At 34.4% G+C, this 18,040-nt stretch overlaps 1 protein-coding gene across 1 annotated transcript in view; it reads right to left on the bottom strand.

Moving 5' to 3' along the window:
• Nucleotides 1-17,836, bottom strand: part of BNC2 (basonuclin zinc finger protein 2) — a gene marked incomplete at its 5' end in the record, with an annotated part of 300,006 nt that extends 282,170 nt beyond the window's left edge. The window contains one exon of the mRNA XM_083351595.1: nucleotides 17,471-17,836. Within this exon, the coding sequence (XP_083207721.1) occupies nucleotides 17,471-17,836 (366 nt within the window). The remainder of the gene's footprint in view (nucleotides 1-17,470) is intronic.
• Between the last annotated feature and the right edge of the window lie 204 nt (nucleotides 17,837-18,040).

The following is an 18,040-nucleotide window of genomic DNA, read 5'->3' as shown; positions in this document are numbered from 1 at the left end:
AAGTAGATGAGTTATTCACATTGCCCTTTCTGGATTTCTGAGAAATGTAAAGTTATAAAGATGGCCTTTTCTCTTTAGCTGAATTTACAGCTTTACTTTAGAATACTCCATGTAATTTTAAACATATCCTTCTAACAGCAAAGGAGTCTTTTTTTTAATCCAGCAGCCATAGAGATGCATCAGCTCTATTTGTGAAGTGCTTGTGAAGTTATCTTGAGCTTGCCAACAGTTTTATAAAAAAAGGTGAGAAGTTTAAAAAAAAAAGGCCGTAAAAATGCAAGTCATTGAAATATTTAAATCCAACAGGCGCTCCTGTTGTTTATCATCTTCACACTAGAGGATAACTAAACAGAACATTTCTTCACCCTAAGCAACAGATTCAACAGAGGGACCCTGGACATAGTATTTGTATATTCTTGAAGTCTCTTTCCTCAACGCAAACACTCCACCTCTGTGCAATTCCTAGAAATTCCAGCCGGTACGACCACTGTGTTAAGAGCCAAATGCAACCAGACAGAACCAGCCTGGAAAATGCTGACAAAGTCAAACTATATATTATGAAAGTAATTATGAAAGTAATTTGCATGATCTTGCTTATGCAACAAGTCTTATCGTATCACTGGAAAGAAGAGGCGACTCTATGTACTAACTAACAGCTTTAGGGTGACACTTGATGCCAACCTTTTTTATGTCACAATTTTTAAGGCACTGTTAAAAAATATGGTATTAAGTGACACATATAGTTTGGTAACGCAAAAACATCATGTTTAGCTCCACAGTGATCTCTCAATCACTATAATGGAAAGGTGCAACCTTGCATAAATTGTTCCTGATCTCTACACTAGAACCCCACAGTAACCATTAGTATAAAGACCAGGATCAGTGTTTGACTGCTAAAATAAAATAATGGTAGAAGTTCTGGTTCTAAGAATTTCCATCATCATCCTAATGGAGAATCTGGAAAAAATAGCAGAGAAAAACATCTGTACTGAAGTGTACTGATAGAAGATAAATCTGGGTTTACACAAATATGCCAATAATCATCTCTGAGAAGTTATTCAGTGTTACACCTGCTGCTTGAACATCCTCAGAACAAAACCTCTTGTACTTTTCCTTCAGTGCAGGGCTAACTAGGGGTGGGAACGTAGGATGACAGCAATAATGGGAGAGAAGCACTACTGCCTTTACAACTGCCTACAGTAAAACAGACCATTAAAAGGAGTCTTTTGATTAAAGGCAAGCAAGTAACGGCAAAGTGACATGTTTTAACCTGACATTTTGTTAAGAATCAGCACGCTTTAGGAGTTCATAAAAAAGTTAAGAGGGTTCTGTGGTCCATTAAGGATGAGCTGAGTACCACTGATGTTCCATCTATGTAAAATGTGTCACTCTGGAAGTTTCCAATTCAAAAGCCCTAAAGCCTGTTTACAGTGCAAAGCAAGATATTTCTGTTCTTTTTTTAATCATTTTTATGCAGCAGCACATTAAGTTCTCTCAGCTGTTTTTAGAGTCTAAGTGAAATGCTTATTCTATTTTTCTTTGGAAAGCCTTGTGAACATCTATACCACCCACCCTGAGCTTCAACAGCTTACATTTCAGCCTTTTCAGAGAAGATAAACACAGCAGGCAAGGCAATGATAAAGAGGGGGGGGGAATCTGCCTGGCACATGAAATAAGGGGCAGAAATACACACATAAGGGGTAGGTTTATCTAGCTAGGCAAAGATTGAATGCAATTTTTCAGAAATTAATAGCACTTCAAATAGTATTTCCCCACTGCTTCCTCCCGATCCAGGTCCAAATTCAGGATATTTTATCTAACTCCCAGGTGAAAGATTTCAAAAAATGGTAAACTGCAGCTGTGTTGACATTTTACTAAAACTGGGGGGGGAGGGGGGAGGACATACCAAGCAATATCATTCTGACACACTTTGCAGATGCTTCGTTACAAGAGGCACCAGTCACTTGACTGCAAAATGATTTTTGCTAATCTCTGGTTCCTGATAGAGTTTAGCTTCTCCAAGATTTTGGAAACAAACCATATTAAGCTATCAACCGCATCTCAATGAGAACTGGACACTATCCAATTTGCTCCACTCAGCCTTACTTAACAATAGCAAATACTTTGTCCCACCCATTACATACCGTGCACATACTATTTTAATAAAGGGCCTACTTTCTCAAAGAAAATGATAACGAAAGAAAATCAATAGCAGAATAGACTTCACTTTGAAACACAAACTAATTAATTACTTCTTTGGCTGAGAAATATTAGTATTTGATTTGTCTGGGGAATTCAGTTATGAGCAGTTCTTTTCTATATAAAGCTCTTTTAATATAACATGCAATAGATATTAACAACTTAATTCTGCACTAACTTAGTCTGATACTGAAAACTGACTCCAACTTAGTAGCTGCTACTTAGTGTAGATTTCTAGTTGCAGTATCATGCACAGGAATGACCAAATAGTTCCAGCAGTACAAATAAAACTTAGATCTTCACACATTCTTAAAAAAAAAAACCTCAAGTAGTTTGACTAAAAATTAATGTACTAAGATCTTTATTAGAACAAATTACAATGAAATCAAAAGTGTTTTTCCCCCAAGCACAATTACAAGGTGAATGAAAATTGGCTATATATCCTGCTTGGTGTCACTGGCAAATGAGTAGATATGTCAATAAAATGTGTTGACACGTCTAAGTACAATTTTATCTGCCACATGAATCCATAAGTTCACAGCTGGAGTTTGTATGGATTCTAATTTAGCAAAAACAGCCATAGCTTCTGTTTAGCTATAGCCCCAGCTTATTGATAAAACGGTGCCACAGAAGAAATGACATACATTATCAGATTTCAGCTAGTATCAGCCTATAGGCCACATTTTCATCCTTCTCTAATGTAATACTTGATAGATTGATATACAGTTTTGAAATTAATACATTTCACATGTTTCATGTATTTAAATGTCCACATCTAAATATTACTTCAGTTTGCAGTAGACAGATGGGTTGGGGGATCAGCTGGAAAAAACAGAAAGTGAAAGTGAAGAATGCAGCACCTTACAGCATCTAAATCAGGGGTCCCCAACCCCCGGTCTGTGGACCAGTACTGGGCCACAGTATGCCAGCAATCGGTCCGCACAAAGAAGCAAAGCCCCATCCGTGGGATGCAGACAGCACACAAATCATACATTCTCCGGTCTGTGGAAAAACTTCTCTCTACCAAAAAGGTTGGGGACCTCTGATCTAAATGATCAGTTTCCGTATTCTGCCTTTCTACTCATTTACAAGAATATGGACTGAAGACAACACAATACTGTTCCAGCAACAATGCCTACCAGTAAAGGATTGCGAATATTAGGGCCCAGAGAAATTTATATTGCCAAACAAACATGTAAGGCTCTCTCTTAATGAAGCTGTACTGACTATATTTCCTAAAAAAAAAGATGGTGTGTAGACCTGAGAACTTTACAGGTAGCGCTGGACTTACAACCACAATTGAGCCTGTATTTGCAGAATTGGACAGAACAATCTATATATAGCAATATTTCAAGATGCATGTATTTATTGAATGTTCAACAAAAAATGGTATTCAATGATACCTTCCTCCATTTTCAATTGAAGTTGGTCATATTTACCTTTTAGGAGAAAAGCATTGCTTTTCCTCTAACTACGTATGATATTTTAATTATGTTAAAATATTATCAACTCTTGGTGAATTCTTCAAAGCCAATTTTCTCATTCATCCAATTTAATTTATTCATTTTTCCAGATAAATAAAGTTTTCTTAATTATTCTTAGGACTTTGACCAACTTGTCTTGCAACAAAAATTAAACTACTTTTGGACTTCCAGGGGAAACATAGCAAACTGAAGACATCCCTGCAAAAGAAGCGATGAAGACTACAGCAAATACCAAAGACTGGTGAGTAGACCAGTTCTTTGCAACCTCTCTGGATAGGATAGAACAGAAGATTGACCATATGTGCTCTCAACAGGTGCTCCTCACAAGGAAACTGCAGGATAGCAGTCTTCTGCAGGTTTGAGCATCAGCAGATGAAAGGATTAGCCATCTTGCTCACAACCATGACAGAGACTTTTAAAGGACAGTAGGTTCCCAAGCTCCTTTTTGTCAAAATTGTCTGAAAAGTCTGAAAAATTGCTGGGTGAGTTAGCTTCAACCTTGAACAAATGAAAAATAAATTAGAAACAGCAAAAAAAAAAACCCTAAAGATTTTAATAAAAGAAATTTACAAACGGATTAAGGGTCCAGTTAAAATTAATATTGATTTTTGCTTTAAGATTTTACAATTAACTATAAAAAATAAATAGCTTCTTTGTGAACCAGTTATTTTGTCTATCTTGTTTTAACATAGATAAGCAACTTTATGGTTTAAAAATTGGATACTAGCAATTAAAAATTTATAATAACTAAAAATTATAAATAGAAGGAAAACTACCAAGCAACTTTTGCTGTCAGTTAACTGGGACTTAAAAATGGCCCAAAACATTATAACATTAGAAATATTAAAGGATAGCTTTGAAGAATGGAGTCAAGAATTAGTAGCAGTGTCAGTAATGTCTGATTCTATGGATACATTATATCCAAAAGATGTCAGTGAAGGAATAACATGCCAGCAAATTTTGTTTGACAAGGTAGAGACAATATCAAAAGTGAAACTAAAAATGACTGGTGAACAGACTGCATATTACTGGATATACAGAAGATACTGAAGTTTTAAAAATTAAAGAGGTAATACATATGATAAACTAAGAGAATGACTTGGAAAAGGTTTTCTAATTGGATCTACAAAGGTTTGTTAAATCCATGAAGAAGGCTATGAGATGAGATAAAGAAAAATTGAAGAAAAATCAATTCCTACAACAGTATTTGAATTAATTACAGATAAAGACTGTAAGAAGTAAAAGGAAGCAATATAAAGTTTGTTTATTTGATCAAGATTAAGATAATACATTATGGCAATCCTTTGTGGAGTTTTTGCCAATACCATGATTAAAAAAAGATGTTTTATGGATTTGCTTATAGATAAGGCACAGGATTATGAGATGAAATGATATCTGTATGTAACCTTATAAAGTGAAGAGTTACTAAATTTGTTTCTACTTGTAACGAAGGTTGGAAATTACTTTTCTTTTTCTTTATTTTTCCCCTTATCTTTCTTTTTCTTTTTTTTCTTCCAATTTTTCTTTTTTTACAATTTTTAAGTTTAGTTTTTAATTAGTTTTTACTACTGTAATCAAATCCTTAATAAAAATTAGATTAAAAAAATTAAATTACTCTTTTAAATGGAAAAAGATAATTCTCATTTCACATTTGAAGCCAAAGATTCTTAGCTTTGTTTTCTTACAAATAGGAGATGGAAAGAATAGTTCACCGGCAAGTTGAAGAAATCACTGCAATGAAATGCTAAGTTGCATACTTTTTGGCAATTTACTGATAGTATGCTAATCATCTTTATTTATCAAAATCCAGATGATTTTGATTCACAGAATAAGAAAATAGATTAACATTAACTAAGACAGTAATTTTATTGGACTTTGCAATTATCTATTAAATTCTGTGTTCAGCCACTTACACCGTTTGAGTATTTTTTTCATATGTATGCATAAAATACTGTATTTGCAAAATAACCCAAGACAATTCTGAATTACAGCATCTGCCAAAGTGCACACAGATCCCTTCTAGGTGATAGAATTTTTGTTGCTTCATTTGGGTCTTTAAATTACAATGGCAGCCCCAAATATACAGCCACTAGTAACTTATTTTTACTGAATGAGATCTGCACTTCATGACTTTTCCAGGCAATGAAAGTCCTTGAGCCATATTGCTCTTCTAACTGTAACCTCCGATTTACAGAAACAGACATGTTAGAGGAGGTGGCGGGTTGGTACTAGAACAAGCTATGCTGCAAAAGATACCACATTTCAAATATAATGAAAAAGCAATTTCATTTGGCTGTCTGTGTTGCTATCTTCTAAACAATTATTAGGTTTTCTTCCTGCAAAGTGCAATCCTATGTAAAAGTAAATGTAACTTTTCTTGAAGTAATGAGGAAGTTAATTTTGAATTTCTACTCAGGAACAAAAAGGTAAAATGTATTTGAAAAGACGTACTTACACTCCAGTCTTACAACAAATACTGCTATGTCCAAACAGTGGGAATATCACTGTCCCCTTTGTCAGATTCATTCATTCATCAGTTCATCCATCCATCCAACCATTCAAGATAGACAGACAGACAGATATAGATGTTCATCTCAAATAAATGATTCTGGGCAGTTTAGATCCTGAATCAGGTTTTATGTACCAAATAACTGTACCTATTAGATATGCATACTTATGTGAGAATAGGCACCGCTGAGGACAGTGGACATTTTCAATTCAACATTATATTGCATAAGGGTGACATTTTATATTCTAACCAATTCAGGCTGTTCCTAGAATCTAACTATGTTCATTCCAGGTAAGTACTTAAGTGGGAGACCACAAGAAAATCCAAGGGCTGAAGGCTATATGGGAATTTTTTTAAAAAATAACAACAAAACAAAACAAAAACTAAAGAAAACTAATTGGAAGTGTTTGTAATAGGGCCAGAAGTTCACCTCGATTTGAAAGAGAATTTATGCTTATTTGGAAAGAAAGTGATTCCCCCCCCCCCGCCACAGAAAGTTTGCAAAGTAAACTTCTAACATTAACATTATATTTCTCATTCATAGACAGAATTATATATTTTTAAAAGAAATCACATGACTGATTGAGTAGGTTGAATGTCTAGTAGTTTATTAGGAATTTATTAAGAATGATTGGATGACAACATTACTTCCACACTGACTGGAACTCTAATGAGTGACTGAACATCCCTATAGCTAGTGTTAAGTCGCTGGAGAGCATTTATAATGGACATGCACAAGGGAAAATAGCATGCCCTTAAACAACTTTTAAAACTGGAGGATAAACATCCGTGCAATAGATAAAATGTTGATAAGAGTGAATCACCCAAATTGTAGGTGTAACAGACTATTAATAGTGGATTAGTATTGATCTGTTTTAGTTTACCTCTAACAGAAAACCTCAAAAGAAAATGTAATAAATTTGAGGTTCAGGTCTTCCTATGCAATACATTCTCTAGAAGAGGGGTGTCCAACCTTGGCAACTTTAGGGACTTGTGAACTTCAACTCCCAGAATTCCCCAGCCATCATGACTGGCTGGGGAATTCTGGGAGTTAAAGTCCACAAGTTGTAAAATTGCTAATGTTAGGTGCCATTGGTATAACAGGTAGGCTTATTAAACATTTTAAAACCAAATATTACAAGTATAAAGACATAATTGAAGAGTGAAAAACTTAAATCAATATACATTTTTTTCAGAAATCAGTACTACTGTTTTTTTAGCATGGGAGTTTACGGCTGTTTGAAAGCAGCTATGGATCCAATCAGGTGGATCAATCAAAGCCATTTCACTCATGATTTAGAATACAACTTATCTTTTCCAATGCATGCCATTTTTAATCAACTCGACAGGTGAAGAGGATCTTACCTTGTAAAATTAGCATTTAAAATAATTAACTGCAACCCACTGCATTGTATATAAGCAATACTGATCTTAATAGTTAAGTGTGAATAATTTCAGACTTAAAGCCTAACTGAAAATCTAAATAAAAAAATACCCGGGGGATTTTGGCACCATTGACTTAAGTGTGCACTTAAGAGTTTATTTAGACTTTAAGTTGCTGTTTCTTTTCATTTTTTTCCTTATAAGATTTAGATTAAACCTATAGAGTTGTGGAGAAATGCAAAGCTGATTTCATGTCTTCTTTATATTCTTCTCTCCATGGCTCTTTTCCTACTTAGTTTACCTTTATTATTTTTTTCTTTCCCACAGAAATCAATGTAACTTAACAATACTTTAAATTCTCAATAGATCTCGTCAAAAGTCAACAAGAAGCCTTGAGTTCCAACTGGATTATATAGAAACAAACAGACCTTTGTTGTATACCTACAGCAGATTCAGGATTATACCCTCCATGCCTAAGTCTTTTCATGTTTTCAATGTGTTTTCAATTTGGACAAATGCTGATATGCTCATAAAATACAATGAAAATTTATCTCCAGTCATGAAGGACTTTTATTCTCTTTTCCTTCCTCACCCCTAATGCTGATCTATAATTTTGAATAATACATTTGCAATGTACCTGTTAAATCATAACAAGGGTCGATAAAATCAGGTTTTGCAGGAGTCACAAATGCAGAATTGCTTTCCTGAATTCCTCCATTGAATAAAATCTATCCTACTTATAAAATGCCAGTCAAATGCTGCCAGCTGTCAATGCCAAGTGTTGTAGGGCATTATGGATGTGCCCTCACCAGAGTGCCCCCGTTTCTACCCTGATTAAGACAAAAATGAACCACCTTTTTATATTTAGAAATACTTAGGACCAATTTTTTTTTAAAAAAACCAGAATTACACCATTCCCTTTCAATTCAAAAATAATTAAATCCACACTAATTAAGCTTCTCAATTTAATATTAGTTTTGTTATTGCATAAAGCCAGCTGGAAGTAATTACTGTTTTTCCATGTGTAGTCTTCATTACTGATATTTTTCCCTCTCCAGACAACTAGTTCAGATGATCTTGGCAAATGTAAGTCTTGACTCAATTGTCCTGGGAACAAAGAGCTATGATGTGCAACATTAATGAAGTTGACAAACTTTAAATGTTGACTAAATATAAACAACAACAATAACAACAATCCTAACAAGTATTTTAGTCAAACCCTGAGAACACTTCCTAGGATAACGTAGTGAAACTCACTAGGAATAAATGTGCATAATATTATACTCTTACAGTTCTCTGATCTCTGTAGGATAATATGGAATAATACATACCTATAATATGGAATACATGTAATTTTTTTCCAGTATCACTAGAAATAATTTCCCATCAAATTTATCCATTTACCCATAAGTAACTGTACTTTCTTTATTAGGGCATTCAAATTCAATTGCACATATTTGCAGTAAGTAATCCTACTAAACATGACAATTCTATACCAGGGAAGCAGAATAATTTTTATAATAAATTGTACCAGATTTTTGTCATTGTATTTATATTATATTTTAGTGTCACATAAATAATGTTTTGGCTAAAATTCTTACTGGCCAGATAGATTAGGAAGAAAATGCTACTTCTGCAAAGGGCTGAAGTGCAGGTTGTACTCTCTTTCTTCTGGATATTCTATAAAGATTGGACCAAGCAGTCTACCAATATTATACTCTGAGAAACCAAGTTACCTAATTCAACATTTTTATCTTGCCTCTCCTTACAGAGGCAAAAGAAATGGACTTTCTGCCAATAGCTAAACTAGAGTGCCCGTATGAAAAATGCCGGGCACAGGTAGATTTTTCAGTGATTCATCTACAGAGTTCATCCACAATTCAGCAATTTTTCTCACCCTGACATCTGATTGGTAAATAAAACCAGGAAATCCAGGACATCCACATGGCCTTATGGATTAATAAAGCATACATGAAGCTGTTTTCTTCTGTAATTTGACAAGTTTCTGATCTGCAATCCCCCCACCCCATTATCCTGTTTAAAATTTGAAAACTGCTCTCAGTGTCTAACTGCAAATTGAAATCTGATATGACAAAGTGAAGACCCACAGCATAGGCTTGGTCCTTTAAAAACACTTGTACGTAGGTACACAAAGGAATTGATAGCTTTCATACAGATCTGATATTGTTCTTTAGAGAGAAAGAGACCACCTATTTTCCCCATCCACTTTCTGTAGACTTAAACCAGGGGTTTCATGTGATGTGTGAATTGAACATGATGGCAATTGATTTTTTTTATTCAAAAAATAGCTTTTGGCCACAAGTCCCTCTGTTTATAATTCATTTATTGAAAAAAATCTCTGATAAATTGCTGGTGCTAAAATATTTAAAAAATAAAAGCTGCCCTCTTTTTCATTTTTTCCTCCTTTCAGGTTTTATGTAAGATGAACCGCATTCAGTTGTGACAGAAAGAGCAAAAATATTCTTTTGCATGTCATATGGGAAAACAGCATGAATACTTAAGTTCCATTGGCTTTCATTAATGTTTCAACATGATCTTATACGAGCTAGCACAAAGGCAAAGGCCAATAATTTCAGTGAAACTTACTATCAAGAAAGTGAACAGCATTATGCTGGCTTACATTCATTTGGGTTGCATTCCATAAAAACAAAAGTTTTACCGAAATAAATTTACTGAAGAATTAACAAGCAGACATTTACAAACATAGCAGTATGCCACCAATAAATTTCCACATTATTTTAAATAAAGAGAATAAAGGTAATCTGCACTTGAGTCTTTTCAGTTCACAGAAAATTAATCATAATTTAATCCCTCCAAATGCTGTTATATTTTTAAAATTATTTTAAATTATTATATTTTTAAAATTATCATACATAAATGACATCTATGTACGTGTTCCAAACAATTAGGGATATAAAGAATATCTTTTGTATGTATATGTATCTAGATATAGATTAGATATAGATATACTGTATGTGTGTATGTGTGTGTGTATATATACATACACACATATATACATATATATATACTGAGTGTGTGTGTGCGTATTCAAATTTTATCTAGTAAATCCCATTAATGACTAAATCTGAGAGAAAAATCATGGCTATATAAAATAAGAAAAATAGAACTCTAATATTGGACATTACACAAATTCTAATATACACACAGAGAGGAAGTAACACAACACAGTATTTGACTTCCAGATTCTTTGTGGAATGGATTTTATAGAGGTAAGCAGTGCCATACTAAGTTCACCTTCTCCAGAGTGTTTCTCTTCTTAAATTAAAATCCATTTTCCCTGCTACTTTTTCTCCCTCAGTAAGCATACTGTTCGTTTAACTAGCACAGCTGTTTCTCTTCTATATGGGCCATATGAGGGTACACAGAATCTGATATATTGTGTGCCTATTCACATTCATAAATGTAGTATAAGCAAGGAGTAACTTACCATTCCCCAAACCACAAATAGTAGATGAAGGTGGTGAACCAGAAGCTGTTTAATATGATCTATGCAACACTGAAATAAGCTGCATTTCATTAATTAAGGCTATTCTGAATACCTCTAAACGAGATATTTCCTTCAGCTTTTTGCTTTAGTTTTCAAAGTACATAGATTTTTATTGTCATAGGTTAGGAAAGGCCATCCCTATTTTTACAGGGGGGAAAACAAAGAGTTTATCACCTTCCCCCCCCCATTGAGGTTTCAGTAAAAACCATTCTAGCTAACAGACCCCATTCTGTATATGTCCATATTCTCAAGACTTGTATATGACTTGTATATGAATTAAGCATTCTGGTATAATTATCTTGTGCACTGCAAATAATCAATTTTCCATGAAGTTAAAGCATAAGGAAAAACCCTATTCCAACTTGATTGTTTCGATCTTTCCCCTAATTCTTTTAAATCTCCAAATGCCCTAAATTCTGAAACTCTAAGATGTGACAATCTAGTGGTCTGTATGAATGAAAATTAGCCTCACCATCAGCACTATTAGTAGTGAAAGGGCGAGAAACCAAGAGACTTTTATTTTGTTTGTTTCTAACTTATGACGCCAGCCTAGTATCAGCAAACCCAGTGTTCCTTTGCAATCGCTTGCCATGTCAACATGACCTGGTAAATGTGAATTTCTTCACTATCACTACAATCCATGCAATCCGGCCTCAGTTATGCAGGATTTTGTCCTAACATCTGAAAGATGCTTTACTCAGCAACTAATTATTTAGGGTTAAAAGTCAAGGCAAGCCATCCTTTAAGCAAGAGGTGCTGCTGTTATATCATACTGTGTCTAACTCTTTTATGCTGCATGAAATACACAAGCTCACAAAATTAACTCTTTTAAATCTAGCAACTACAATTTACATTGTACCATCGCAACCATTTTTCTTCATGATCCAAGCTGTTCATTACGTCATCAAATTAAATGCCATGTATATTCACTATTACTAGCTAAAGATAGCTTTAAAGTCAGAAGAACAAAAAAACTGCACCTATGGTTAAAAGAAAATACATACGTTTTTCATTTCAACAACTGAGAGTATTTCCCATGCACCCATCAAGTACAAAACACTGAAAAAGGAAAATTATGTTTGCTGGTCTGTAAGTCTATATCTATCTATCTATCTATCTATCTATCTATCTATCTATCTATCTCTTATATAAAATATTGGCATGCACATATAGCCTTACATATGTTAGGCAAACTATTTTCTAATCCATTATTTTCAAGTAAACTCCAATAGGATTCTTACAGTTATGTCTACTCAATATATACACCCACACATGCAAAGAAAAATATAATATTATACCTTCATGCTAGATGTTTACAGATATTCATTCATAGGTATCCAGGGCAGTAAATGTAAATTGCAGTGACACAACTGTACATCTGTGTACATTCACTGTGAATAAACTGCATATTTTTTAAATAATTTCTTGCAAAATTTCCAGAGGAATAACCTTATTTGTCTTTTTGCAGAAGAGTCTTCTAGCACCTTAGTACTTAAAGTATTTCTTGAGAATATGTCTTCATAAAAACAATGTAACGGACAAACATAGCTCTTGATATTATGCATAGAAACAACCATACGCAACATATTCACATACAAACATGTTGATGTATAAATAGAAAAAGGAGAGATGGCATTAATTTCAAAGAGCTTTCAAATAAGAAAATGCATTATCTTTGGGACGTGAATTTGTATAATATTTTGAACAGCACATGTATTTTATATTCTTTCTAATAAATGGATCTGCTTAGCTCTAAACATTCATATTACAAAGAACATCAATATGCTAAGATAGAACAGTTTCTCAAGGCCAAGCAAATCATATTACTTAGGACAACTTACCAGCAACAAATATCTAAAACCAGCATTTAATTTTTCCAGAATGAACTGTACAATACCCACAAACCCAGCCACATACAGCATTTATCTCCCACCAGATTGAAAGATTTATTTTACCATTTATACTTCCAAACAAATTAACAAGCAAGGCAAAATTATCCTTAACATATATGAAAAAATATGAAAATGTCCCAACTGCTATTTTATTTTGCAATAAAATGGTCATATCTTTGCTACAAGCTTCTCTTGTTAAGATGACACTTACAAAAAGTCTCTTGACAGTAAGTCTGTGACCCAAATGAACAGTGTTTTTTTTTTTCATTTACTGGAGTGAATTGCTATTTTATTTTATTTTAAATATGAAACTTAGGGGATTTGTAATACCTTTACAGGTAAGAAGATAATATTTTACTCTAGGTTCACATAATTTGTAAGTAAATATAACTATCTTTCTGATTTTAACTACTTTCTCAACAATGGGTAACCAAATATTACTCTAGCAGAATTACAATGGGGTGTTTTGCATTCAAATTAGAATCAAATATTCCTACTACATAGTATTTGAAAATCTAAACTTTTTCTGTGTAGAATACATTGCGGCAAATGGCAGCTTTCATAACCAACCTTTCCAATATATTCCAATTCTTCATTCTTTCTGATGAAAAGATGCGTCTGTATTAAGGTAAATATACAGATCTGATTTTAGTTTCCCCAACTTACTTCTCATCTATCTATGAAATGATTGTTCCAGTAATAAAGTCATTGTACTGATGAGAGAATTGAATGCACAATAGAAAAATTGTCACTTATAATAATACTGGTGAGAAGCCAAATAAAGCAGGAGTACAAGATGTCAGATATTTGTGCTTTAATAAGATACTGTAACACAATGAAATTATGTCGCTAATTTTGTTGCAGCAGTAGATGGATTTAAAATTACTGTATAATGGCTCACAGATGAACACACAAACCTAGTATTACTCTTTTAACTGGCTGAAAAGATATCTTCAAGACTTTATCTCTTTTGGATTTGAAACAGGAGAGTAAAAAATGCTTTTACTCACCTCTGGCATTTTTTATCATTATGCATTATTGCTGTTTTTCATGCTATAGTCAAGTTCATTTAAAATATTTTAGCACAGCCCTTAAGAGAAGCTTTTTTTGGATAAATGTAAAAAACTATTCAATCAGAAAAAAAAGAAAAGAAAAAAGTATTTTGTTATTCACTAGGTATTCTTTTTTAGTTTGAAACAGAACTGGGATATGTATGTTTCCATGTGTACATATACAAACGGCTTGGATTGAAATCTGGTCTCTGTCCAAATCAGTAAAGACCAGAAGTTAAAGGTTTCTGGACGTTGTCCATCTATCACTGATCAAAGTGACCTAAAGAAGAGCCTTGGGGGGGAGAGTTAAAATATATGTTCCTTGAAGTTATCTGCACTTATTTTTGTATACAGAACATTCCTTTCAAAGGATCTACAAATCAGTTGGGTTTTTTTTTAAGGTACAAAAGTAGAACTGCTATAAGGTTAAATGTCCTTTTTTAAAACGAGATAGCTGTGAATCTCTAAAGCTAAATGTTCTAATATGTCCTGTGAATAACTCTTATAGCAAGAATAGTTTACCTCTATATGTCCTTTTAGGTGTACAACAAGTAAATGAAGATACTTGACAGCAGCACATATAAACTTTCTTATATTTATGCAATTATTCCTTTCTACTATGTCTTCTGAAAAAAAATATTAATATGAACTAAGGTCTTCTACTGCTCTCCAAGTACCTGTTGGTTTTCTATCACATATTTACTTCAAATTGCCTTAGAAATTTTGAAATCTCCTTCCCGGTAGGAATAAAACTTATTTCGTGCATTTCATATAAAATCTATTTTATTAAACTAAGCAAAAGTTTTGTTCGCAGTGCATGTATCTATTTTACCAACAGTTTCTTTTAAGCTATCAGTCACTGTCATACTAAATCAATCATAGGGACAGCGGAGATGAACTCGACCCACACACATAGTATATTTACAAGCAACAAAAAAGTTTATGGTTAAGGCTGTCAGAAATGTGTTCAGATGCATAGCAATTGTAATTAATCTATTGGATACACAGAAATTGTATATTGGAGAAGAATTAGAAATTTAAACACACTGTTACCCAATTAACTCTTAAAAAAGAATAGGGGTTAAAAAAAATCAAGATTCTTATATGCATTCAGGCAGACAGTAGCATTCTAACCAACAATGGCACAAAAGCAAAACTTATACTTAAAAAAAAACCCATACATTCAACATTACCATTCCTACACTGCTACTGTCTCTGCAAGTGAATTTCCGTGGAATGATCAACACTGAATACATCTGCCCTGCATTTAGCCATATACTATACATACTATTATTCCTTTTTCAACAGTCTCAGAAAATAAACATGACCATATGTGTCCAGTAATGAGGTTAAAAGGAGAAACAAATTTTTATGCTTAACAAAACTAACAAGCCCCCAGATTAACAACTGGATAGTGGATCAGCTTGTATTTTTTTATCAATTATATTTGTCTGCTTATTTGCCTAGAGTTGTCTTCCTTTTACTTGTTGAACTCTGTAGCCTGACATCTACCACTTTCTATTATTCCAAAACTATGAATGACTTGCTCTATAAAAGCCAAACACTCAATGGGCAGCCTAACAAGAAGTATGTGGTTCAACAGTAATTTACCAATATAGCTTTAGCTGGATTAACTCTTGTGTTGCCAAAACAAGAGGAAAAAATTACTCCAACTATGAAAGTTCTAATAATATGAGGATATTAAAAAAGAATGACAGCTAAGTTAGGATAGATATATCACTAGGAAATGAATGTAAAACTAAGAGAGATGTAATGCACTATTATGTACTGTATTGGCGTGTAGCATGAAATGTGAGAATTGTTCTTTTCATTTAGTCTCTGTAACATATAAGTTGCCTTTTTAGCTTAGGTTGATTATATTTCTGTACAGAAAGCTGGTATCACTTGTAATCAGGGTCCCTCTACAGGATAAATCTAAATATACTTTATTTGAACACAGCCATCCTATGGAAAGTACATGTAATATTTAAACTCTGTCTGTACACAACTATTCTACATTACAAACTATATTGGTCCTAAAGGTGTTTACTTTTTCTTGACTTTCCAAAAGATATAGGTAAAGGCATCTGCTTTTTCTTTTCACTAAAAGAACAAGTTATAACCCTTTTGCTGCAAGAGTGGTAAAGTGAGGCATATTCATGTCAATGGAATTCATTCATTAAAAAAACCTGACAATACAAGACCTCTCTGAATAATAAAAACATAGCTTGCAACTTTTGATTGTTTCAGCTTCTTGATTAAGCAGATGGGAAAGAACTTCTCAAAAGGAGCAATTTAAAAAGAAAAAAAAAACCAAGAGGGAACAATTAGCATATGCTTTATTTTTTTTAAAGAAGTCTTCTTTTGAATTCCTATCCTTTCTTTTAAGTGAGTTTACACTGAAATCTTCCCCCTCCCCCCCTCCCCACCGCCCTTTCAAACTATGTGTGTGACTATTTCATGCAGTATATATTTTACAGAGAAGAAGCAAAGAATTGCAAAAGAAAAGCCACAGCATTCTGGGGCCCCGTATCATTAAGGGTTTGGTACCGATATACCAACTCGCTCGGTGATTAATTATCTGTTACTACTGGCCTTGCAAGAACATTTTAACTTTCCCCCTCCGTACCAATCTGTCTTAAATGCAGACCCAGGTTAAAGAACTGCTCGGGGGTAACACATCAGGATACAACTCCAGAGAAACTGTACGTGTGTCTAAGAAAAGAGAGACAGCAAAAGAACAAGCAGCAGTTGGAACTGTTTCGTCCAAGGACCCTCAGCTCTGTGCTAACAGGAATTCCAACACAACTGCTTCGTCTTCCACTTTAGGATCCGGACCACACTGTTCTCTGCCACCTGTACTCAATTAGACTGTTCTGCTGCCCACCCCCCAAGTTTAGAATTAGTTTTCATAAAGGGACTTATATATTCCGGGGGTGAAAAAGAAGCAAGGACTTTTGGCTGCAATAGTATAGAGGCTTATATATTTAAAAAAAAGTTTTAAAAGGAGGGAGAAAAGAAAATAAGGAGGGTGGGATAAATAAAAGAAGACAAAGGCAATAAACCAGGATAAATGATCTTACTGGAAAACTTTTGAGAAGGGAGCTTGGTTTTTTTGTTTTTTTTTTAAAGCAGTATTAGGCTCCCTTATTTGCTTCTTTCTATTTTTTTAAGGAGCCCTTGGGGGATGCACCCGAAATCAACCCAGACATGCCAAAGAGTAAGTTATCACATTACAGAAACTATGCAGCAGCACTGAAATAAAAGGAAGATAAAATGCAAATGATAAAAAGGATGAAATGCAAAAAAAAAAAATTAAAAAAGAGAGAAAAGTATGCGCAAGCCAGCGACGACAGCAGCAGCAGCAACAAACAACAAAAGTGACCCTTTCCACGTGTGACAATCAAAGGAAATTGTCCTACCTGCTGGGACATTCTGAACAAGAGGTTAGTGTCAGCGTTCTGCCATGTCCCCATGAAACCCGACTCGGAGGTGGTTGCCGTCCTTGTTGTTCCGAACTGCATGGAGTTGTCACTGCAGGAGTCTCTTAAAGTCAAGGCTCTTGCCCTCTTTCGTTCCGTTTGTCTCTGAATGTCTCTGTCTCTCACATCCACTTCTGCCTCTTCTGACTGAAAAGTGAAGGTGGATTTTTTTGAGTCTCTTGGCAGCCAGTAGCAGGAGTCTGGTGTTGTTAAGCTAGCTGCGTTGTGCATTTCATTTGGGGGAGAGGGGCTTTGGGGAGGGGGCAAAAGCTTCCTTCTCACCTTCTGCACAGTTACCCCTATCATTTATGCATACCCTGTGAGTCCCAAAGCTCGCCTTGGCTTGGTTTTTTACAGCTGCCTGTCAGGTGTGCCGGCTGCACTGAGGAGAGACCCAACCATCAGCTTCATACTCTCAGCCACTGGATGTCATTGGATAGCAGAGCAGAAGAGAGTGAGCTGCACCCGTTGCTCCACTGTCAGGCTCCAAATGACATCTCAGCATTAAGA

Source organism: Vipera ursinii (genome assembly GCF_947247035.1).
Source record: "Vipera ursinii genome assembly, chromosome: 2".
NCBI lineage: Eukaryota > Metazoa > Chordata > Lepidosauria > Squamata > Viperidae > Vipera > Vipera ursinii.
The sequence above is the reverse complement of the archived record's forward strand: the minus strand, read 5'-3'. Positions and strand labels throughout refer to the sequence as shown.